General features: G+C 35.6%; 1 protein-coding gene across 1 annotated transcript; it reads left to right on the top strand.

Annotated features, from left to right (window-relative positions):
• Nucleotides 1-800: 800 nt before the first annotated feature.
• Nucleotides 801-17,492, top strand: mttp (microsomal triglyceride transfer protein). Its single transcript, XM_079811268.1, has 18 exons — nucleotides 801-952; nucleotides 2,123-2,310; nucleotides 3,603-3,746; nucleotides 3,857-3,964; nucleotides 4,043-4,159; nucleotides 4,238-4,377; nucleotides 4,461-4,611; nucleotides 4,915-5,072; nucleotides 5,910-6,078; nucleotides 7,388-7,495; nucleotides 8,206-8,418; nucleotides 8,500-8,711; nucleotides 8,834-8,931; nucleotides 10,073-10,194; nucleotides 10,291-10,518; nucleotides 12,788-12,912; nucleotides 15,718-15,888; nucleotides 15,977-17,492. The coding sequence occupies exons 1-18, from the start codon at nucleotides 892-894 to the stop codon at nucleotides 16,122-16,124; spliced, it is 2,661 nt and encodes an 886-aa protein (XP_079667394.1). The 5' UTR covers nucleotides 801-891; the 3' UTR covers nucleotides 16,125-17,492.
• Nucleotides 17,493-19,304: the final 1,812 nt, after the last annotated feature.

The raw sequence follows: 19,304 nt of genomic DNA, 5'->3' as shown, positions 1-19,304 counted from the left end.
AAAAAATTGTTTTAAACTGAAGATGCACTATTTTATGTAATAATTTGCTGTCGTTGTTTATTTGTATGTTCATTTTACATTACCCTAAAATGTTTTTTTTACTGTATTTATGTCATTTTATCTTATCAGTATTTTTGCTGCTATTTTAGTTGTGTATTTTGTTGTTTCAAAAAAAAAAAATATGTGTGTATATATAGATAATATATATAATCACAAAAAAGTGAGAGTAAACTTATTTAGGCCTATTCAATCAAAAGAAAAAAATATGAAAATTCTTTGAATAAAAAAAAAAAGAAGAAATGTGAGAAATTTCAAATATCAGTGGTTTAGCTTAATCTTTGATTGTTATTATTATATATTTAAGAATGCTGTCTATGCAGTTAAAAAAAAAAAAAAAAAAACATCCCCAAAATGTCTGAAACCAACATGAATAGCCTACGTTTCAGTGTGGTTTAAAGTCGTAGGATATTAGGTTACTTGTTCGTTAATACCAATGTAATTTAATTACAATGTGGTTCATTAAAACAAAATACATGGCCTAATCCTGTCATGAGTGTTTGATCATTAGCCTATGAATGAGAAAGAAACTGTCCTTTCACAACACCTCATTCGCGTTCAATGGTCGCTGATTGATGCTCCCTACCGGAGGGATACGATCACACCCGACTCTATAAAAATCAAACCTCGTCTCTGAGGAGCGTTCATTCACCAAGTGTCAGTCAGCTCAGCCGGTTAATTATTAGCCGTTTATCTCGTACTTAGTACCGGAACGTGGAGTTTGGAGTCTGCCCCTCGAATCCAGATAAACACAGAGAGAGCTGAAGGAATCAGGCACCCATCCTTTCTCTGGCCCGCAGACCTCTAACGCGCACACCACACAGCGAGCCAACCATGCTGAGGCTTGCTGGACTCTTGCTATGTGTGACCTCCTTTTTAAGTACCTCATCTCTTGGTAAGCGATTTTTAAGTCTAAAGATAAAAAAAAAAATTACTTTAGGCTGCATGTTCCTATAGGTTTGCTTGTTGTTTACAGCAAGCCAAAGTTCTCATGTTTTCAAATTTAAGATTTAAATTAGGCTACCTTTAATATTACATCGATGTAAGGGTTTAACCAGTTCACTGAGGTCTCTGGGATATTAATTTTGAGTTGTGGTTAGTCACACCTTTCATTCATTCTGTGCCCAGATTCATCTGATCATTGCAAGTAGGCTAGACTCATCATTATCTGTATCATTACTGAAATAACTTTTTAGTGTGTGTGCGCGTGTTGTATTTTATTCTGTTGGCCTATATAAAAATACATACTTTTACTAAATAAATAAAAGCCACAATCTCTGTATCAGAATATGTGATGCAATCTGAATGTGACACGTCAGTGTTTTCAGGACAGGACTGAACTGTGCTGGCAGAGAGGACAATGGTCTCGTTTTTAGAGAGACTACTGTTTATCAATCACTTTAGTCGACAATCCTAAAACCACATATTCAAACAGAACATCAAATCACAATGTGTATTTTGACACGTTTTGATTTGGTCAGTGTTTTTGCCCCTAACATCACAAAGTACCTTGCTTTTGCACAAGCTTTACATTGAATACACGATTCTAACTCTAGTCCAAGACATTTAAGACAAAAAGAAATTAAATTGGATTACAAAAAAAAAAAAAAAAAGGTTATGTAAAGAATCCAAATATATGAGGATTACAGATAACTGAGGATTAATAGCTCATAGTACACTGTTATCTGAGACCCACCTACAATTACAGATAGGACTACATTCCTTTTCCTTCTGTTTTACCTTTATTTCTCTGAAAGGCTATATTGACTTCCTCTGGAGTGCCTCTGCAAAGCCTGTTGCTTTCTTTTTCTCTTGACCACATTACATAAGCATGTGGATGTAAACCCTGTGGAGTAAAACCTATGAATTAAATTCAGATTTCATAATAGTGTTTCCACCCCGTCCATTACTGGGTTTAAGGAGATGTTCAGTCCACTTCCTGCCTCTCTCCTTTCACATTCCTCCCTTGTTCTAGACTAGTCCAGCTGTGTCTTACATGCCACTGACCTAAAGTCGGCTGAAGCTCTAGAGTGTGCCACAGCATGACATTTTTGTGTTTTTTCAGGTGCGAGTGCTGGACCTCGGCTGGATAATGACAAACTCTACAGATACAGCTACAGCGCTGAGGTCGGGCTGAACAGGCCGTCAGGATCCACTAGGGGGAATGCTGGATTCAGGATTAGCAGTGATGTGGACATCAGCCTCGTCTGGAGGAACTCAGAGATCCAGGATGAACAGCTACTTCAAGTGCAGGTAAAAAAGGAGAAAAATACTTGATACGGTTTTATTGTATACCCTTGTGAAATTGAAGTGTGCTTAATTGTATGGCATGTGCACTTGTAGTGTACTTAAAATCTTAGGTATATATATATATATATATATATATATAAACTAAACTATAAACTATATAAACTAAATTTAAACTAGTTTGTTATTCAATATTCGTAATATTTTAAATGTACTCATTTGCTGCTTCGTCATTACTAATATTTTTAATGACGTACAAATTTCAATAGAAATGACTATTTTTAACCATTTTTCAAAGAAATTATAGTTATGAAATTACATATAAAGATACTTAAGTCCTACCTGAGCATGACAAGTAAGGACTCTTAAGTTAACCTTATTGCATTTAAAGGGATAGTTCACCCAAAAATGACAATTCTGTCATCATTTACTCACCCTCAACTTGTTCCAAATCCATATGAGTTTCTTTGTTCTGCTGAACATAAAAGAAGATATTTTGAAGAATGTTTGTAACCAAACAGAGAGATCAACCATTGACTACCATTGTAGGGAAGAAAATACTATGGTAGTAAATGGTTGCTCTATCTGTAATCATTCTTCAAAATATCTTCTTTTGTGTTCAGCAGAACAAAGAAACTCATATGGATTTGGAACAAGTCGAGGGTGAGTAAATGATGACAGAATTTTCGTTTTTTGGGGTGAACTATCCCTTTAATATAAATTTAAACTGTAATACGTTTTCTTATAATTGCAAATATCCTGCAATTAATGCTGCCTTCACATGCTATTAGAAATACTGTATCATAAATAACCTAGTATTATTTTATCCTAGTTAAAAAAAGCTAAAATTTGAATGCGATGAGCTCGTAATCACGGCTTCAGAAGTGGAAAGTATGACATTTTCCATAGCACGTGAAGGTGGAATTAATGCTTGAATGCTAAAGTGTACTTTTTTTATGCGTTTTGACAGTTCATTTACACAACAACTGTTTGGGGGCCTGCAAATGCTAAATTTTCAAAACAGGGTTCAAAGTACAAGTTTTTGAAAATTATACTGTTGCCGTCTCCATGTAAACTACAAAATAGAATTTCTGAAATACGTCATGCGTATTGCGTGTTCAGTCTGCGTTTTTATTTGGTTGGCGTGTAATGTTTATTCAACTAGTTGAAATAAAATTTGTTTTTTTTAAATATATATATGTTTTTTTTTACTTTATTTCAGGTAATGAAATTTGTTTATGGTTTTAGTTTTAGCTATCAGTAATAATATTGGTGCATATCACTTTCTTCGTTCTCAGATTTCAAATGTTCAAGTTGAAAGTGCTGGAAGGCGCTCCCGCAAAAACAACATCTTCCATGGCAGCTCAGCAGAAAGCATTCTGGGTAAAGTCAGGCTTGAGGCACTTCAGAGGCCCTTCTTGGTGCTGTGGAAGATGGGCAAGGTAATGAACACATTTCATTATGTCATAAAAATGTGTTTCATATCCATTTTAGTGTTGAACTTTTTCCATAGTGATGTGATTTTTTGGTGTGATTTTTCTTGCTTACTTAGATCAGAAGCCTGTATGCCCATAAGGCGGAGCCTGCTACCATCAAAAACTTGAAGAGGGGTGTGGCCAGTATGCTAATGATGCAGCTCAAGTCCGGGAAGATGATGGAGGTACAGTCTGACAATTACAATTATCCACTGAAGTGTGTACGTTTTTCTTTGCTAAAATGCTTTCTCCATAATCTGCAGGCTGATGCTTCAGGGAAATGTTTAGTTGAATACAAGGCTACCAAACATCAGGTGATCCGTACAAAACACTTGGATACCTGCAAAACGCAAGAGACAGGATTCACTACTCCCAGCCCAGTAAGACAAAAACTCATCTCACCTCATTTATACACCTTCCCGACACTTTTTATTCACCTTTCCTCTCTGCTCTTCTAGGTATTGGGCATCAGTGGGAAGTGTGCTTCTGAAACGGTAATCACTCTGGAGAACGGCATCATTAAATCTGCGGATGCTGAAGAAACGCACATTTTGTCCATCAATGCTCGTCATACAGCTGCAACTAAAATCCTGTCCAGGTACCAAAGAAATGAGAAAACATATCACGCATGATCAATATAATAAATGAATGGAATTAAAAGCACCTTCTCGTTTCCCTCAGGCAGTCATTGACGCTTAAAAAGATTGAGGTAGGGCCAGCAGAAGTGGCGGGTAAAGATGTTGCAGGTGTGGTGAAGTCTCTGGATGACAAATTCATGTCTGTTGGAGTCATCGTGGAAAAAGTTAAAGCCAAATGCAAGGGATGCCCCAATGTAAGCAACTATCTGTTTGTGTTTGTGCTTATAAATCGTCATCAGCTCTTCTGTTATTCCAAACCTGTTTGATTTTCTTGCACACTAAAAGTAGACGTTTTGCTGATGCAGATCTTTCCCAAAAACTTTCTTTTTGTGTTCAATAGAAGCAAAAAAAGTCATATTGAGTTTGGGCTGGGTAAATAATGACCATTTTCATTTTTGTTGAACTATTCCTGTATATGTTGTTCTGTATAGAAACAGACAGAAATCTGTTTTTGTGTTCATACTAATTGTGCATTGTATTGTTTTGGCGTGCAATAGCTGATGGACACATGGAAGGCGGTGAGGTCTCAGCTGGAGCCGAACTCACTTTCTAAAGCAGAAGCCCCAAGAAGCTTCCTCACGCTCTTACACAGCCTGCGCAAAGCCAGCAAGGCAGAGATCCTCACAGTACTGCGTAACTGCAGCAAGACTGCGCTGTAAGACCAAACGTCCTCTTTTTAATTTATAGCTACACTTTAGGCCCTGTCCCAAATGGCACACTTCATGTGTGTCCACTTACAATGACCGTCATCAAGTCCACAAAACTGTAGGGTGTCCATTTGTCGAGAGGCTGCTCACTGCAGAGCCATGGTTGGAGCTTGAAATCCAGCTCCCACTCTCTGGAAATCCAGCTCCCCCTTTCTGGATGTAATTTGGGCAAAATGGGTGGAGCTAGAAGGTCCGACCACACCCTAACCCTACCCATAACTCTATCCCTCCACCCATTAGATCCACAAAGGTGGAGCTGTATTAGGTCAAGCTCAACCCATGACGTCCAGGGGGGAGCTGGATGTCATTTTGCTCTGCAGTGAGCACCATTTGCCCTCAATGCACACTTTTGCAGGAATTGCATCAAGCAAAGTGTGGTTTAATAACGTTTTAAAAACATTAGCACAAAAACATTATTTATACATTGTTTATTGAATGATTTTTGTAAGAGTTTTTAGTTGGATGTTGGTCTAACGTTTTTTTAATGTTAGCTACTATTTGTTTCAGAATGTTTAATTGAACATTAAAGAGTACATTTCCCTTAATTACTGGACATTTTGAATGTTCAGAAAACGGAAATAAATAACCTCATAGGAACGTTGACAAAACGTTATTAGAACATATTTAGCTGGGTAAATGGCCATTCCTAATGATACCCGAGATGCCGAGTTATGATCAGCATATTAGAATGATTTCTGAGGGATCATGTGACACTGAAGACCTGAGTAATGCCATTTTTGTAGTCATTGTTTTTTTTTTACGTTTACATTGTTTCTCCTTTCTAGGCCTCATCTGGTGGATGCAGTCACGTCCGCTCAGACTCCATCTTCTCACTCAGCCATTCTGGAGTTCCTGGACTTCAGCAAGAAGGAAGGTTTAGTGCTACAGGAGCGCTTTCTGTATGCGTGTGGTTTTGCCTCCCATCCTACAGAGACCATGTTGCAGTCCCTGCTGGTAAGAGACCTGCATTATTGTTCTCATATCTGAATTTAGTGCCTCCCCACTTAGACTATCACCCTTACAAAGATTATTAGAGTATATATAAACACAAATATATATATATATATATATATATATATATATATATATATATATATATATATATATATATATATATATATATATATATATATATATATATATATATATATATATATATATATATATATATATATATTTATATATATATTTATATATATATTTATATATATATATATATATATATATATATATATATATATATATATATATTAGTGCTGGGCCGTTATCTGCATTAACGTGAGACTAATAAAATATTGTCGTTAATCTATTCTCAAAGTTGGGTTGGGAGCTGGGTCTATACGCAAGCTATGATGACTTTCACCTTGATATTTTAGCGTGGATGTATACCTAGCCGAATTGCATTGTAGGGGCGAGAGAACGAGGCTTCGAACCTGTGTTTATGCCTACTAGTGTTGACAAAAATATTGATCTTTCGCTATGTATCGATACTGAAATATCTGAAACGATACGATACTCATTTTCTACAGTATTGATATCAGCTGCGCTCTCCTCTCCTCTCCTCTCCGACCGACAGCGAGTTGACACGCACCCGCCTCCTCTCATTCAGTCCAGTTAACCCTCTGAACATTGCGAACAAGTGTTCTGCTGGATTTTTCCTCATGACAGCGTGTTAGTATTGGTGTGACCGGTCTGAATTTCGCGCGGGGTTGCACATAACGTTAATTCTACTAATTCCCGCAGATTTCGCGCTTGCATCTGAAGCGCACATCCCGTAATAAAGCCGCCTCTGACATACAAGTGCAAAAATGAGCTCCTTTTTCCAGCTTATTAATGGTCAAATACACTCAAAAATGTCTCAAGGCCCATCTTGGTAAGTAAACCCATCTATGGTTTTAACGTAAACACAGTAGTAACCAGCTCACAGGAACAGTCAGTGGGATCCATGCGTGCATCAGGTCTTAAAGGGACAGAAGTTATTTATTATTTAAACTACAAAAAGGACAAACGATCACTTACGAGCACACATATTCTGAATGCCTTCAGCAGAATTCAAATGAGCCATTTTAATCTAGAGTAATCTAGATTAATTCCAAGATTACAGTGAGATTAATCTAGATTAAAAAAAATTAATCTATGCCCACCACTTATATATATATAATATTATATCATATTTTTGCAGTTCCCCAATGGTGAGGCCAATGTTTTTCACAAATTATTCTATGAATTTTTTCATGAATTATTCTTTCTTTGATCCCTGTAGGATGTGTCTCAAGGAAAGATTGGCAGCTCAGACATTAAGGAGTCAGTTGTGATTATCATGGGAGCTCTGCTCAGGAAACTCTGTCTGAAAGGAGCATGTGAAGTACCGGTGAGTCCGCACACATTATCCATATTCACTTCTATTGGAGTATTTGATCGAAAGTCATATTTATAAGTTGCAATTTAATCAATTGTTCACATATGAAGTGAACAAAAAATATATGAATGTATTAAGCATCACACAGTATATTAAATAATTTGGTTATACTACAAACAACAATATGTAACCCTGGAGCACAAAACCAGTCATAAGTCGCACGGGTATATTTGTGGCAATAGCCAACAATACATTGTATGGGTCAAAATTATCCACTTTTCTTTTATGCCAAAAATCATTAGGATATTAAGTAAAGATCATCTTCCATTAAGATATTTGTAAATTTCCTACCGTAAATATATAAAAATGTGTTATTATTAGTAATATGCCTTGCTAAGGACTTCATTTGAACAACTTTAAAGGCGATTTTCTCAATATTTCCATTTTTTTGCACCCTCAGATTCCAGACTTTCAAATAGTTGCATGTCAGCCAAATATTGTCCTATCCTAACAAACCATACATCAATGGAAAGCTTATTTTTATTCAGCTTTCATATGATGTATGAATCTCAATTTCAAAAAATGTACTGGTTTTGTGGTCCAGGGTCACATATAGTATTCTCAGCAACATTTAATACACTTAACCGTTCTTGCATTGTAAACCACATCTTCTGAATCAGCATCTTAACCTTAAGTGTGTTTCTCATGTGTTTGATGTGCAGGCTGTGGTTAAGGTGAAAGAGCTGCTGTTGGCAGGGCCTGACAGCACTCAGGTGGAGTCTGAGGTTCAGATGTACCTGCTAGCATTGAAGAACGCTCTTTTGCCGGAGGGTGTTCCTCTTCTTGCCAAATATGCTGAGTCGGAGGTGGGAGCGTATAGCACCATTGCCATGACAGCACTGCAAAGATACAACCCTGAGCTTATCACACCAGAGGTACATCTTCAATCCTCCATCAGCCTATCTAGAGTGTCACAAATCTACTCTTCAAAACATTTAACCCTCGATTTCCCACAGGTGAAAAAGACAGTGAACCGCATATACCATCAGAACCAGCGTATTTATGAGAAGAACGTTCGTGCTGCAGCAGCTGATGTGATTATGAGCAGTAGTCCATCCTATATGGAAGTGAAGAACCTTCTGCTCTCCATCGGACACCTGCCGCATGAGATGAACAAATACATGCTGTCTAAAGTCCAGGACATATTGCGCTTCGAGATGCCATCCTGGTGGGTTTTACGTTTACTAATCACATTCTTCAAATCCTAAATGAACAAATATTTCATTCTTAATGATTGTCTATGGCGCTGTGTGGCACCTGTGTGATAAAAGTCATATGTCTGGCTTGCAGTGAAATGGTACGACAAGTGATGAAGGACATGGTTTCCCACAACTATGATAGATTCTCGAAGGCTGGGTCATCATCTGCTTTTTCAGGCTTCATGGCACGTAAGTGAGCTCATCTCAAATGCCCGCTCTTAACCTTTAAACTTATATCTATGACACTATTATTTTTTATATAATGATACCTGATACAAAGTCTGCATCACTCTCAGAAGCAAAGGTACTAAAACTGTCACTGAGGTGGTACCCTTTCAAAAAGGACATCTTTGTACTTTATTTATGGTGCATATTAGTAGTAAATATACATATTAACACCTGTACATATAAGTACTTAAATGGTAAAAATTAGTACCTTTTGAAAGGATACCGTCCCAGTGCCAACTTTTGTACCATTTTTTCCTGAGAGTGATGGAAGTATTGCAAATATACAATCTAAAAGATATTTCATTACATTGTTTCACACTATGATAAAAATGTTTTAGAAAAAATAACCTCAGTAAAAAAAAACATGTTGGTTGTTTTACAAGGCAGCAAAAATTGCCTGGTAGATTATAAAACAGTTGAAAAAATATGAATAAATAATGAATATATATATTAATATACACTACTGATAAAAAATGTGGGGTCAGTAAAATGATTTAATATTTTTGAAAGAAGTTTCTTATGCTCACAAAGGCTGCATTTATTTGTTCAAAAATACAGAAAAAAAATATTGTTAAATATTATTACAATTTTAAATAACTATTTTATATTTTAATATAATTTATTCCTGTGGTGGAAAATCTGAATTTTCAGCATCATTACTCCAGTCTTTGGTGTTCCATGATCCTTCAGAAATCATTGTATTTTGCTGATTTGCTGCTCAAGAAACATTACTTATTGTTATCAATGTTGAGCTGCTCAATATTTTTGTGGGAACTGTGATGTATTATTGTTAAAGATTCATTGATTAATTGAAAGTTCAAAAGTTTTATTTAATTTATAACATTATAAATATCTTGACAGTCACTTTTGATCAATTGAATGCATCTTTGCTGAATAAAAGTAAAAATTATTAATTTATTTTAAAATTAAAATCGTACTGACCCCAACCTTTTGAATGTTAGTGTATATACTGTATATCAGAGACTGTAGAGCACCCAGCTAGTGCAACCTAGCACATTTTTTTTTTGAAGAAAAATAAATTATAAACATCTTTTTTGTGTCTTGTAGCAGTGTCTATAATATATAGCTTTTCTTTCAACAGGAACTACTGATGTCACTTGCACCTACAATTTGGACATCCTGTACTCTGGCTCAGGCGTATTGAGGAGAAGCAACATGAACATTTATGGTCAGACTAACAGTGCCCTCCTCCATGGCCTTCAGGTACTGTCATCATCACCACAACACAGTGTTGTACAGCATATGTCATTAACATAGCATTGTGTGCGCTGATATTCATTGCCTGCATTCTGTTTTCAGGTGACAATTGAAGCACAGGGTCTAGAGTCTCTAATTGCAGCCACGCCGGATGAAGGAGAAGAAGACCTGGAGTCTTTTGCTGGCATGTCTGCTCTGCTGTTCGATGTTCAGCTCCGCCCAGTGACCTTCTTCAAGGGCTACAGTGACCTGATGTCCAAGATGTTCTCTATGTCTGGAGATCCGATCAATGTGGTGAAGGGCCTTATTCTGCTGACAGACCACTCGCAGGTACGACATTCACAGAAGAGACGCTTGACTCATCACACACCGTAGTAGATCCGACACATGCAGCAGATGTCCTGATATCAATTAGCATTGCCCGACAGCCTGGGGGCAGTGTGAGACATTTGTGGGCCAGATTACAGATCCAGTGCTGCATTCTGAAAGTGAATGATGGGAATGATTTGAAACACCTCATTTCAAACATGGCTTATGATTTCTGAAGGATCATATGACACTGAGGACTGGAGTAATGGCTGATTAAAATTCAGCTTTGCATCAGATAAATAAATTATATTTTAAAGTATATTAAAATAGAAAAGCATTATTTTAAATTGTAATGATATTTCACAATATTACTAATATATTATATAATATATAAAATAAAATAAAATAAGAGACTTCTTTAAAAAACATTTAAAAGAAAGGTAATGTTTCCCAACTATATAGGACCAAACCAGTATTAAATATATATATATACAGTGTTGGGGGTAACGCATTACAAATAACCTGAGTTACCTAATCACATTACTTTTTCAAGTAACTATTTAAGTAACGCAAGTTACTTTATTTTCCCATTAATTGACTGAAAGCTCTCTTGTCCCAATGTTGAGGGAAATTGTAGTGCAGAGGCGGTGTGTGTAAACATGAGGGTTATTGTAGTTCTCGACTAAATGTGAGCAGGCATTTACTACAGGCATTATCTTACTTGTACACAAAAGCTTCAGTATTCCTCAAAATGAATAAACTCAGTCAAATGCAAAATTAGAATACTATGCAAACCTCCAGTAATTAAATATGTTAAATTAAAAAAAATATTTGTATGCATTTAATCTCACTTTATTGACCAATTTACTGCTGATCTTCGATGATTCAGTATCAAAAATGACTAGATTTTTTTTTTATTGGCGAATTAAGTGTTAAACTTTCTTCTCCTGCATCCTATTCTTTTGTTATCCAGAATAGCAGCTCAGCTGAAAGGTTTGTTTGAGCTGCGTCCTGTACTGTACACACGCGTGTATATTTGCATTTCCTTCAGCCTGAGGCTTTTTATTTACATTTTGGTGTGAAAGAGTCTTTACATTCTGCCAAAAATAGAACTTTTTTTGTTATAAAAAACTAAACAAAAAAGCAAACAAGCCCAGCTCAGGTGAGAAAAAGTAATGCAACGCATTACTTTTCTTAAAAAGTTCCAATTAGTTACTTTTTAAGGGAGTAACACAATATTGTGCATTACTTCTAAAAGTAACTTTCCCCAACATTGTGCATATATATATATATAATCTATATATATATATATATATATATATATATATATATATACATTGTTACAACATGTATTCCTATTTCACTTATTTCTGTGCCTTAATTTAATTATTATATTGATTAATATTACATTGTTAGCTAATCTGTGTGCTTTGTATATGTACATTTCTGAAATACATAACGTGGACAAATCACTTTAAAATGTAATGTAGACGCATACATTTTCTGTGAAGCTGCTTTGAAACTATATGTATTGTGAAAACCGCTTTACAAATAAATGTGAATTGAATATATATATATATATATATATATATATATATATATATATATATATATATATATATATATATATATATATATATATATAATTAATTCATATTTTATTTATATATATATATATATATATATATATATATATATATATATATATATATATATATATATATATATATATATATATATATATATATATATATATATATATAATTAATTCATATTTTATTTATATATATATTTCAAATAAATACTTTTTTCAAATTAATTCTTTTGAACTTTCTATCCATCAAGGAATACTGAAAAAATATGAACAGGATTTCCACAAAAATATTAGGCACTACAAATGTCTTCAACATTGACAATAATAAGAAATGCTTCTTTAGAATGATTTCTGAAGGATCATGTGACACTGAAGACACTGGAATAATGGCTCCTGAAAATTCAGCTTTGCCATTATAGGAATAAATTACATTTTTAAATATATATTCAAATAGTTTTTTAATTGAAATAATATTTTCACAATAGTACTGTTTTTACTGTAATTGTGTTCGAATAAATGCAGCCTTGGTAAGTCTTTCAAAATGATTTAAAAAATCTTTCTGACCCCAAACGTTGTGAACATTAGTGTATAATGTTAAAAAATCTTAACATTTAAAAGGTAAAATATAAATATATTTCTTTCTAATGAATAAAAATATGTTGCTAAAATGACATTTCCGGTCTTCTGTCTTTAAAGGTGATTCCTCTTCAGTCTGGTTTAAGAGCCAGTGCTGAGTTCCAAGGAGGTCTGGCCATCGATATCTCTGGAGGGATGGAGTTCAGCTTATGGTACAGAGAGTCTAAAACAAGCGTCAACAACAGGTGAATTTCTTCTTTTTAAACTACATTCAGATAAAGATCCGAGCTGCCAATTAAAACCCTAGCTTGCTTTTGGAAGCAAAATTGGTTTTGGTCTTAGTAAGCAAAGTAAGTAGGCCTAGTAGAAGCCATTGCCAGATGTGTTTCTTCACTGGGTTCTCCAAATGACAGTAAATATGATGCTGGTGCATCTTATTATAACATCATTAATCCTTCAGCGAGATTCGATGCTAATCCACATCTTTAGCCACAACTGCACCTGCTTGCTTACCGTTAGTTTGCGGAAGTAAGCAATGGCAACTTGGCTAAAATGAGACGGGCGATAAATGAGGGCAATGGAAAGATGCTGTGGTAGGAGTAAAAGATCAGGGGTTGAGGGTAAAATTAGGTTATGATATCGATTGTGAGAAACCAAATCCTCTCAGGGACAGATTCCAGATATTTCATCATCTTTACATTTGAACTGATTCCATGTTGTTGAAGACAAAATACTCCCAAGTTCTTACTGTGTGAGGAAATGTCTCTTTTTCTATCTTACATTTAGCGCTGTGGGTTTGCTGTTCTTTGTTTCATGATGGGTATTTCTGGGTGGCATCTGCTTTTCTACATCTGCCAGCCCTCAGGACAGGCAGGGGCAGGTGTATGGATCAGGGAGGCAAGCTTTACCTTCTCTGAAAACACACACACGCGCACACACACACACACACAAGTGGACAGACAAAGACTCACTGACAGACAGACAACCTAATACGTAATCACATGTGCGTGCGGGCACACAGAAGCAGGGAAACCGATAGAAAGATAGTTACACACACACACACAGACACACATAGTCAGACACAAGCGGGTTATGTTTAGAAACGAAATAAACCACAGCTCTCTCGGTGCACAAGATTAGCATGCCTCCACTCAGCCCACTCATCACGGGCAGCCATGTTGAACAGATCATTTAAGGTGGAGGTTGAAAGCATGGAGCCAGACAGTCTGATGTGATATGTGAGCCCAAACACCAAAACTGACTCAGCAGAGACTCTGAGGAAGAGACTGAGGCAATAAATCTCTGTCGCAAATTGTTCGCTGTGGCATGATGTAGGAAGAATGAGACATTAAACATGTGAAATCCTGACATAAAATACAGCTGAGATATAAAATCACGTCCACAGGTATTTTAAGGGAAACTCTATTGAGCCCTTTACATGGTAAAAAAAAAAGTTTTTTGTAATTATACTGTAACTGTAATAATTGTCAGTGTTGTTTTAGTATTATTTAAATATTATGTATTTATTTAAATACTATTTATTTATTTACTATTATTAAATACATTTATTCATATTTTGAATTAGCTTTTATTTATTTTCATTTTTTCATTTAAATTTTGGTTTACGTTTTATTCATTTAGTTTTTTGCTTTTGTCATTTTATTATTATTATTATTTGTATATATATATATATATATATATATATATATATATATATATGTATATAGCTTAAAATTTATATTTGGTTACATTTGTTTTTAGTTTTAGTTTTTTTTTAGGTTTTTAGGCTTATTTTTGTTTAAGTTTTTTTTATCTAATATTTATTTCAATCAATGAAAATCATTTATTTTAATAGTTCTAATTTTATTTTACAAATAACAACACTGAATCAAATTTATTCTTAATCTAAGCAACTTATAATATTATTTTAAATTGTTCATTATTGTTTCCTATCAGAAAAAATACATGCATCGCAAACAAACTGCTAGGAAGAGAGCGAATGGGACTAAACCAAAAAAGTATATTGAAATTCTAAAAAATAAAAATACAAATCTACAAAAAGAAATGAATAAAAATAGAAAATCTTTACAGACACATTACTGTCCCTGAAAAGCTTTTAGAATAGTGCAGTAAGTTAAAAAAAAGTAAATATTTCATCAGCATTGTAAGAATAATTTTTACTGTGTGGTTTCTTAAAGGGATAGTTCACCCTGAAATGAAAATAAAGCCATCTTTTACTCACCCTGCTGTTGTTCTAATGCCCTGTGTCCTTCTATCTTTTTCGTACCTCAAAAGCAGACATTAAAAAATTGTCCTGCACGCGTTCCTTCCTATAATGGCAGTGGATAGCGACCAGGCTAAAACATTACAAAAAATATACAAAAGTATCACGCAATGATACAGTGAGATGCGCGCCATATATGGAAAGTGTTCAGGAGACATACTATAAGGTTTTGCGAGAAAGAAACCGTATTATTCAGTTAAAATACTGAGCTCGGCCGTTACTCTGAGCGCGTTCCTGTGATGAGTGTGAGCCGTCAGCAGGTGCCAGCGCCGGCGCTCATGCTTACTATAACTCGCACTGTTGTCATGGTACCCAGGATAAGCACACACACACACCATTTTGAGAAATCGGGCTCAATAGAAACAAACACGACTCTCGTCTTTTCTATAAGGTATATGATAAGAAATAATAAAATAATACTAATAATAAAACCTCCTGAAGTGAATATTGTGTACCGTTGTCATGACAACACTGCATGAGGGGCAGCTGAGTCAGTTCTGACGGCTCACACGCACTCTCACAGGAGCGCGCTCAGAGTACTTTATGGCTCATTCACATAAGGATCTTAACTATACTGGTAGTGATATAGTTCTAAAAAAATAGTTAGAACATAAAATAGCTAAATATAAAAGAATGGCGTGCTTATCATAAACAGAGAGAGGTGTGGACGCTAATCATTCTTGGTGTGAACAGGCCATTAGACTTTTAGACAGGCCTTTAGAGTTTTTAGTGTTCTTGCTAATCTCATCCTTGACATTGTGTGCAGGGGAGCTCTAGTCGTCATCGGAAACGTGACAGTGGATATGGATTTTGCAAGCGCTGGAGTGGAAGTAGGTTTTGAGACAGAAGCTACCCTGGACTTCATCACCACTGTGCAGTTCTCCGAGTACCCCTTCCTCGTCTGCATGCAGATGGACAAAACCACTTTCCCCTTCAGGTATCTATCAATCAGATTCTAGTCATATAACATTTAAAAATGTGTTAAATGAACACAACTAACCTGTTTTGCTTCCGATGCGCTCTAGAGAGACGGTGTCCAAGCAGGAGAAGTTGCCCTCAGGACAGACATTCTCCTCAAAGAGGAGCAGAGATCAGCTGGTGCCGGGCTCAGAATTTCCTCTTCACCAGGAGAACTCTAACATGTGCAAAAAAGTCTTTGAGCAGGCCTGGTAGACCAGATGGGACGTCCGCACTGGATGCTTTAACTAGCAAATTGTAACAGGTTTTCACACAGACAGACAACCACTCTGTACAAGAATGTTTCGCGGTGACTGTATGTGCTAAAACCTTGCGTCAGTCAGGCATGTGGACACTTAAAAATAAAGGTTCCCAAAGGTGTTTTTTGCAGTGATGCCATAGAAGAACCATTTTGGGTTCCCCAAAGAACCCTACAGATCTTAAAAGAACAATTTCTTACTGTGAAGAGCATTTTAAAGGGTTGGGTCACCCAAAAATATAACTTAAGCCATTACTCACCCTCATGTCGTTCTAAACCCATAAGACTTTTGTTCATCTTTGGAACACAAATGAAGACTAAATTGATGAAATCTGAGAGCTTTTGGTCCCTCGGTTGACAGCCACGCAACTACTAGTTTGACGTTTCAAAAAGTTCATAAAGAGATCGATCAGCGAACATAAGCCCATGCTTGGCGCCCGAGAACAAATCTAATTGGTTCTCGCGGAAGCTCAAACGTGCTGCGTAACACGAGAAGGAACCTCATTGGATCTCGCACGTCAAGCCAAAGGGCTCAAGCTTCTGTTTACTTCGACTGATGTGTGTTGATGAATGTTTGCGTGAATAAAAGCCTAACTTCAATCTATTCATCATATAAAGCGAATTAATTCTTATGGATTAGTTTTACGATCTCTTTGGTAGTTGCGTAACTGTCAATGAAGGGAAAGAAAGCTCTCAGATTTCATCAAAAAGATCTTCATTTGTGTTCCGGAGATGAACGAAAAGGGTTTGGAATGACATGAGGGTAAGAAATTAAAGACAGAATTTTCATGTTTGGGTGAACTATCCCTTTAATGATCTAAATAAACGTTTTCCGCTATAAAGGACCTTTTGTGCAAAATGAAAAGGTTCCTTGGATATTATTTGAAGCATTGATGCCAGAACCTTTATTTTTAAGAGGGATAAAAGTCTTTAATAAGTCCAGCCCTGTTTTATACATTTAAGAATGATCAGCACAAATTCAATTGTTTTTTTGTCCATTTTTATAAATAAGATGAATGTATAAAAAAAATATTGTCAGGATAACCAATGGCACTCTCATCATGTGAAAGAATTATTCAACCCATAAAAGTGAAATATTTATAAATTGTAACATTATAGCATTATAACAGGACTGTGTATTTGAGGTGCTACTGTGTTATTTATTTAATCAGAGGGCTTTCTGACACACTCATCCCTCCACGGGCAGTTCATGCTGTCTGGTTTCCATGATTACACCAGATGTTTACATTCTTGAGAATATTTATGGCAGTCTTGTACATGGGAAGATAATCAACCATGAATAAAGTTTTTTGTCTTTTTTGGAGTTTCTTTGTCCTCTTTTTGGTGTAAATATCATTGAAAGTGTAACTTTTAATAATGAATATCCTTATCTGTTATATGTGTACGGTGTCAATCCTTTGTATGGGATAGTTTGCCTATACCGAGGCTTCATTAAGATAAAATGAGGATAAATGCAGACTAATTAACTTGATAGCTCTTTTTTTCAGCATATCATAATTCATTTTTTAAAGCATGGGTTTGAATAAATCTATGTACTGCACTATACAGTATAATAAACTTTGGGAATTGGTAGACAGATACCTGAGAAATAAAGTTCACATATCTTTTTTAATAGCACTGAGAACATTTAAAAAGTATCGAAGTAAAAATAAATATCTTGCCTAAAGCTGAAATGTTCTGAAACAGAAAGTTTACAGTATGGGACATAGGACTCGTCTCCTTTTCAAACAGAAAACAGGCCTCAGCTTAAAGGGATAGTTCACCCAAAAATGAAAATTATCCCATAATTTACTCACCATCAAGCCATCCTAGGTGTATATGACATTCTTCTTTCAGACGAATACAATTGGAGTTATATTAAAAAATGTCCTGGCTAATCATAATGCATTATAATGGCAGCCCAAAATTTGAAGTCCAAAAAAGAGCATCCATCAATTTTAAAAGTAATCCACACGGCTCTAGGGGGTTAATAGAGGCCTTCTGAAGCGAAGAAATTGGTTTTTTGTAAGAAAAATATCCATATTTAAAACTTTATAAAGTAGCCTAAAATATCTAGCTTTCGCCAGACCGATTTGACTTGAGGATGAGTAAATCATGGGGTAACTTTAATTTTTGGGTGAACTATCCCTTTAAGTATAACCAACTATCTCCCAATTTAAAAAAAAAAAAAACATGTGCAGGTGTTATAATAATGTATAATGTATATAATACTGTATAATGTTTAATAAATACATTTTCATAAGATTAGGCTACATCCCACTGAATGAGAGACTTGAGTGTGTTATTGTACAAAACCATGTAAATATGAAGATTTAGATGTACATTTTGGATGGATAAACGTTAAAATGGATCATTTTTAAGCATTTACACTTTTTAAAAAAAGGTTCCAAAATGGGGGTTTTGTAGTGATGCCATAGAAGAACCACTTTTGGTTCCACAAAGAACCTTTCAGTGAACAGTTCTTAAAAGAGACAATTTTTCTTAGTGTGAACAACATTTAAAAAACTTTAAAGAACGTTTTGTGCCATGGAAAAGTTCTTTATGGGATCGTAAATTCCAATAGGCCTAAATAACCTTTATTTTTTAAGAGTGTAGATGGCCAAAATACGAACCAATAAGGCCCATTCTATTTTTATCTGATTTTCAATTATAATTAAATGCAGATAGGCACAAGAAGAATAATAAACGCTTTTTACGAAAGCTCACTTCTTATGAACACAACTGTTGCAGGTCAAACGTTTTGAATAACACTTGGAGTTCCGCTTGGGGGCGGCTGGCAACTGAGAACCAACAACTGCGCTCTCGCGGACATTCCTATCGCGCGGCGAACAGCAGCTGAGCGCGCGTGTCTGTCACTGGCGCTGCTGTCATGGCGACCGCGTAAACAAACGCACAAACTGTCAGCTCGAGCTAATGCCTCTGGCGGGTGAAGTTTCAGGAGCTCACGGAAAACTTACCTAGCACGCTGGCATCGGGTCAAACGACCCTCTGCCAGCTGTGTAAATCAAGCGGGCCCCACAACAACTATCTGTTTCTGTTGAAGATTTAAGGCCTTTTGAGGTCAACGGCGCTACATGAGGGTGTGAGAAAGGGTAACTTACAGGATGTAGTACGTA

Source organism: Gobio gobio (genome assembly GCF_949357685.1).
Source record: "Gobio gobio genome assembly, chromosome: 3".
Lineage (NCBI taxonomy): Eukaryota > Metazoa > Chordata > Actinopteri > Cypriniformes > Gobionidae > Gobio > Gobio gobio.
Note: the sequence above shows the minus strand (reverse complement) of the source record. Positions and strands in the feature narration are given on the sequence as shown.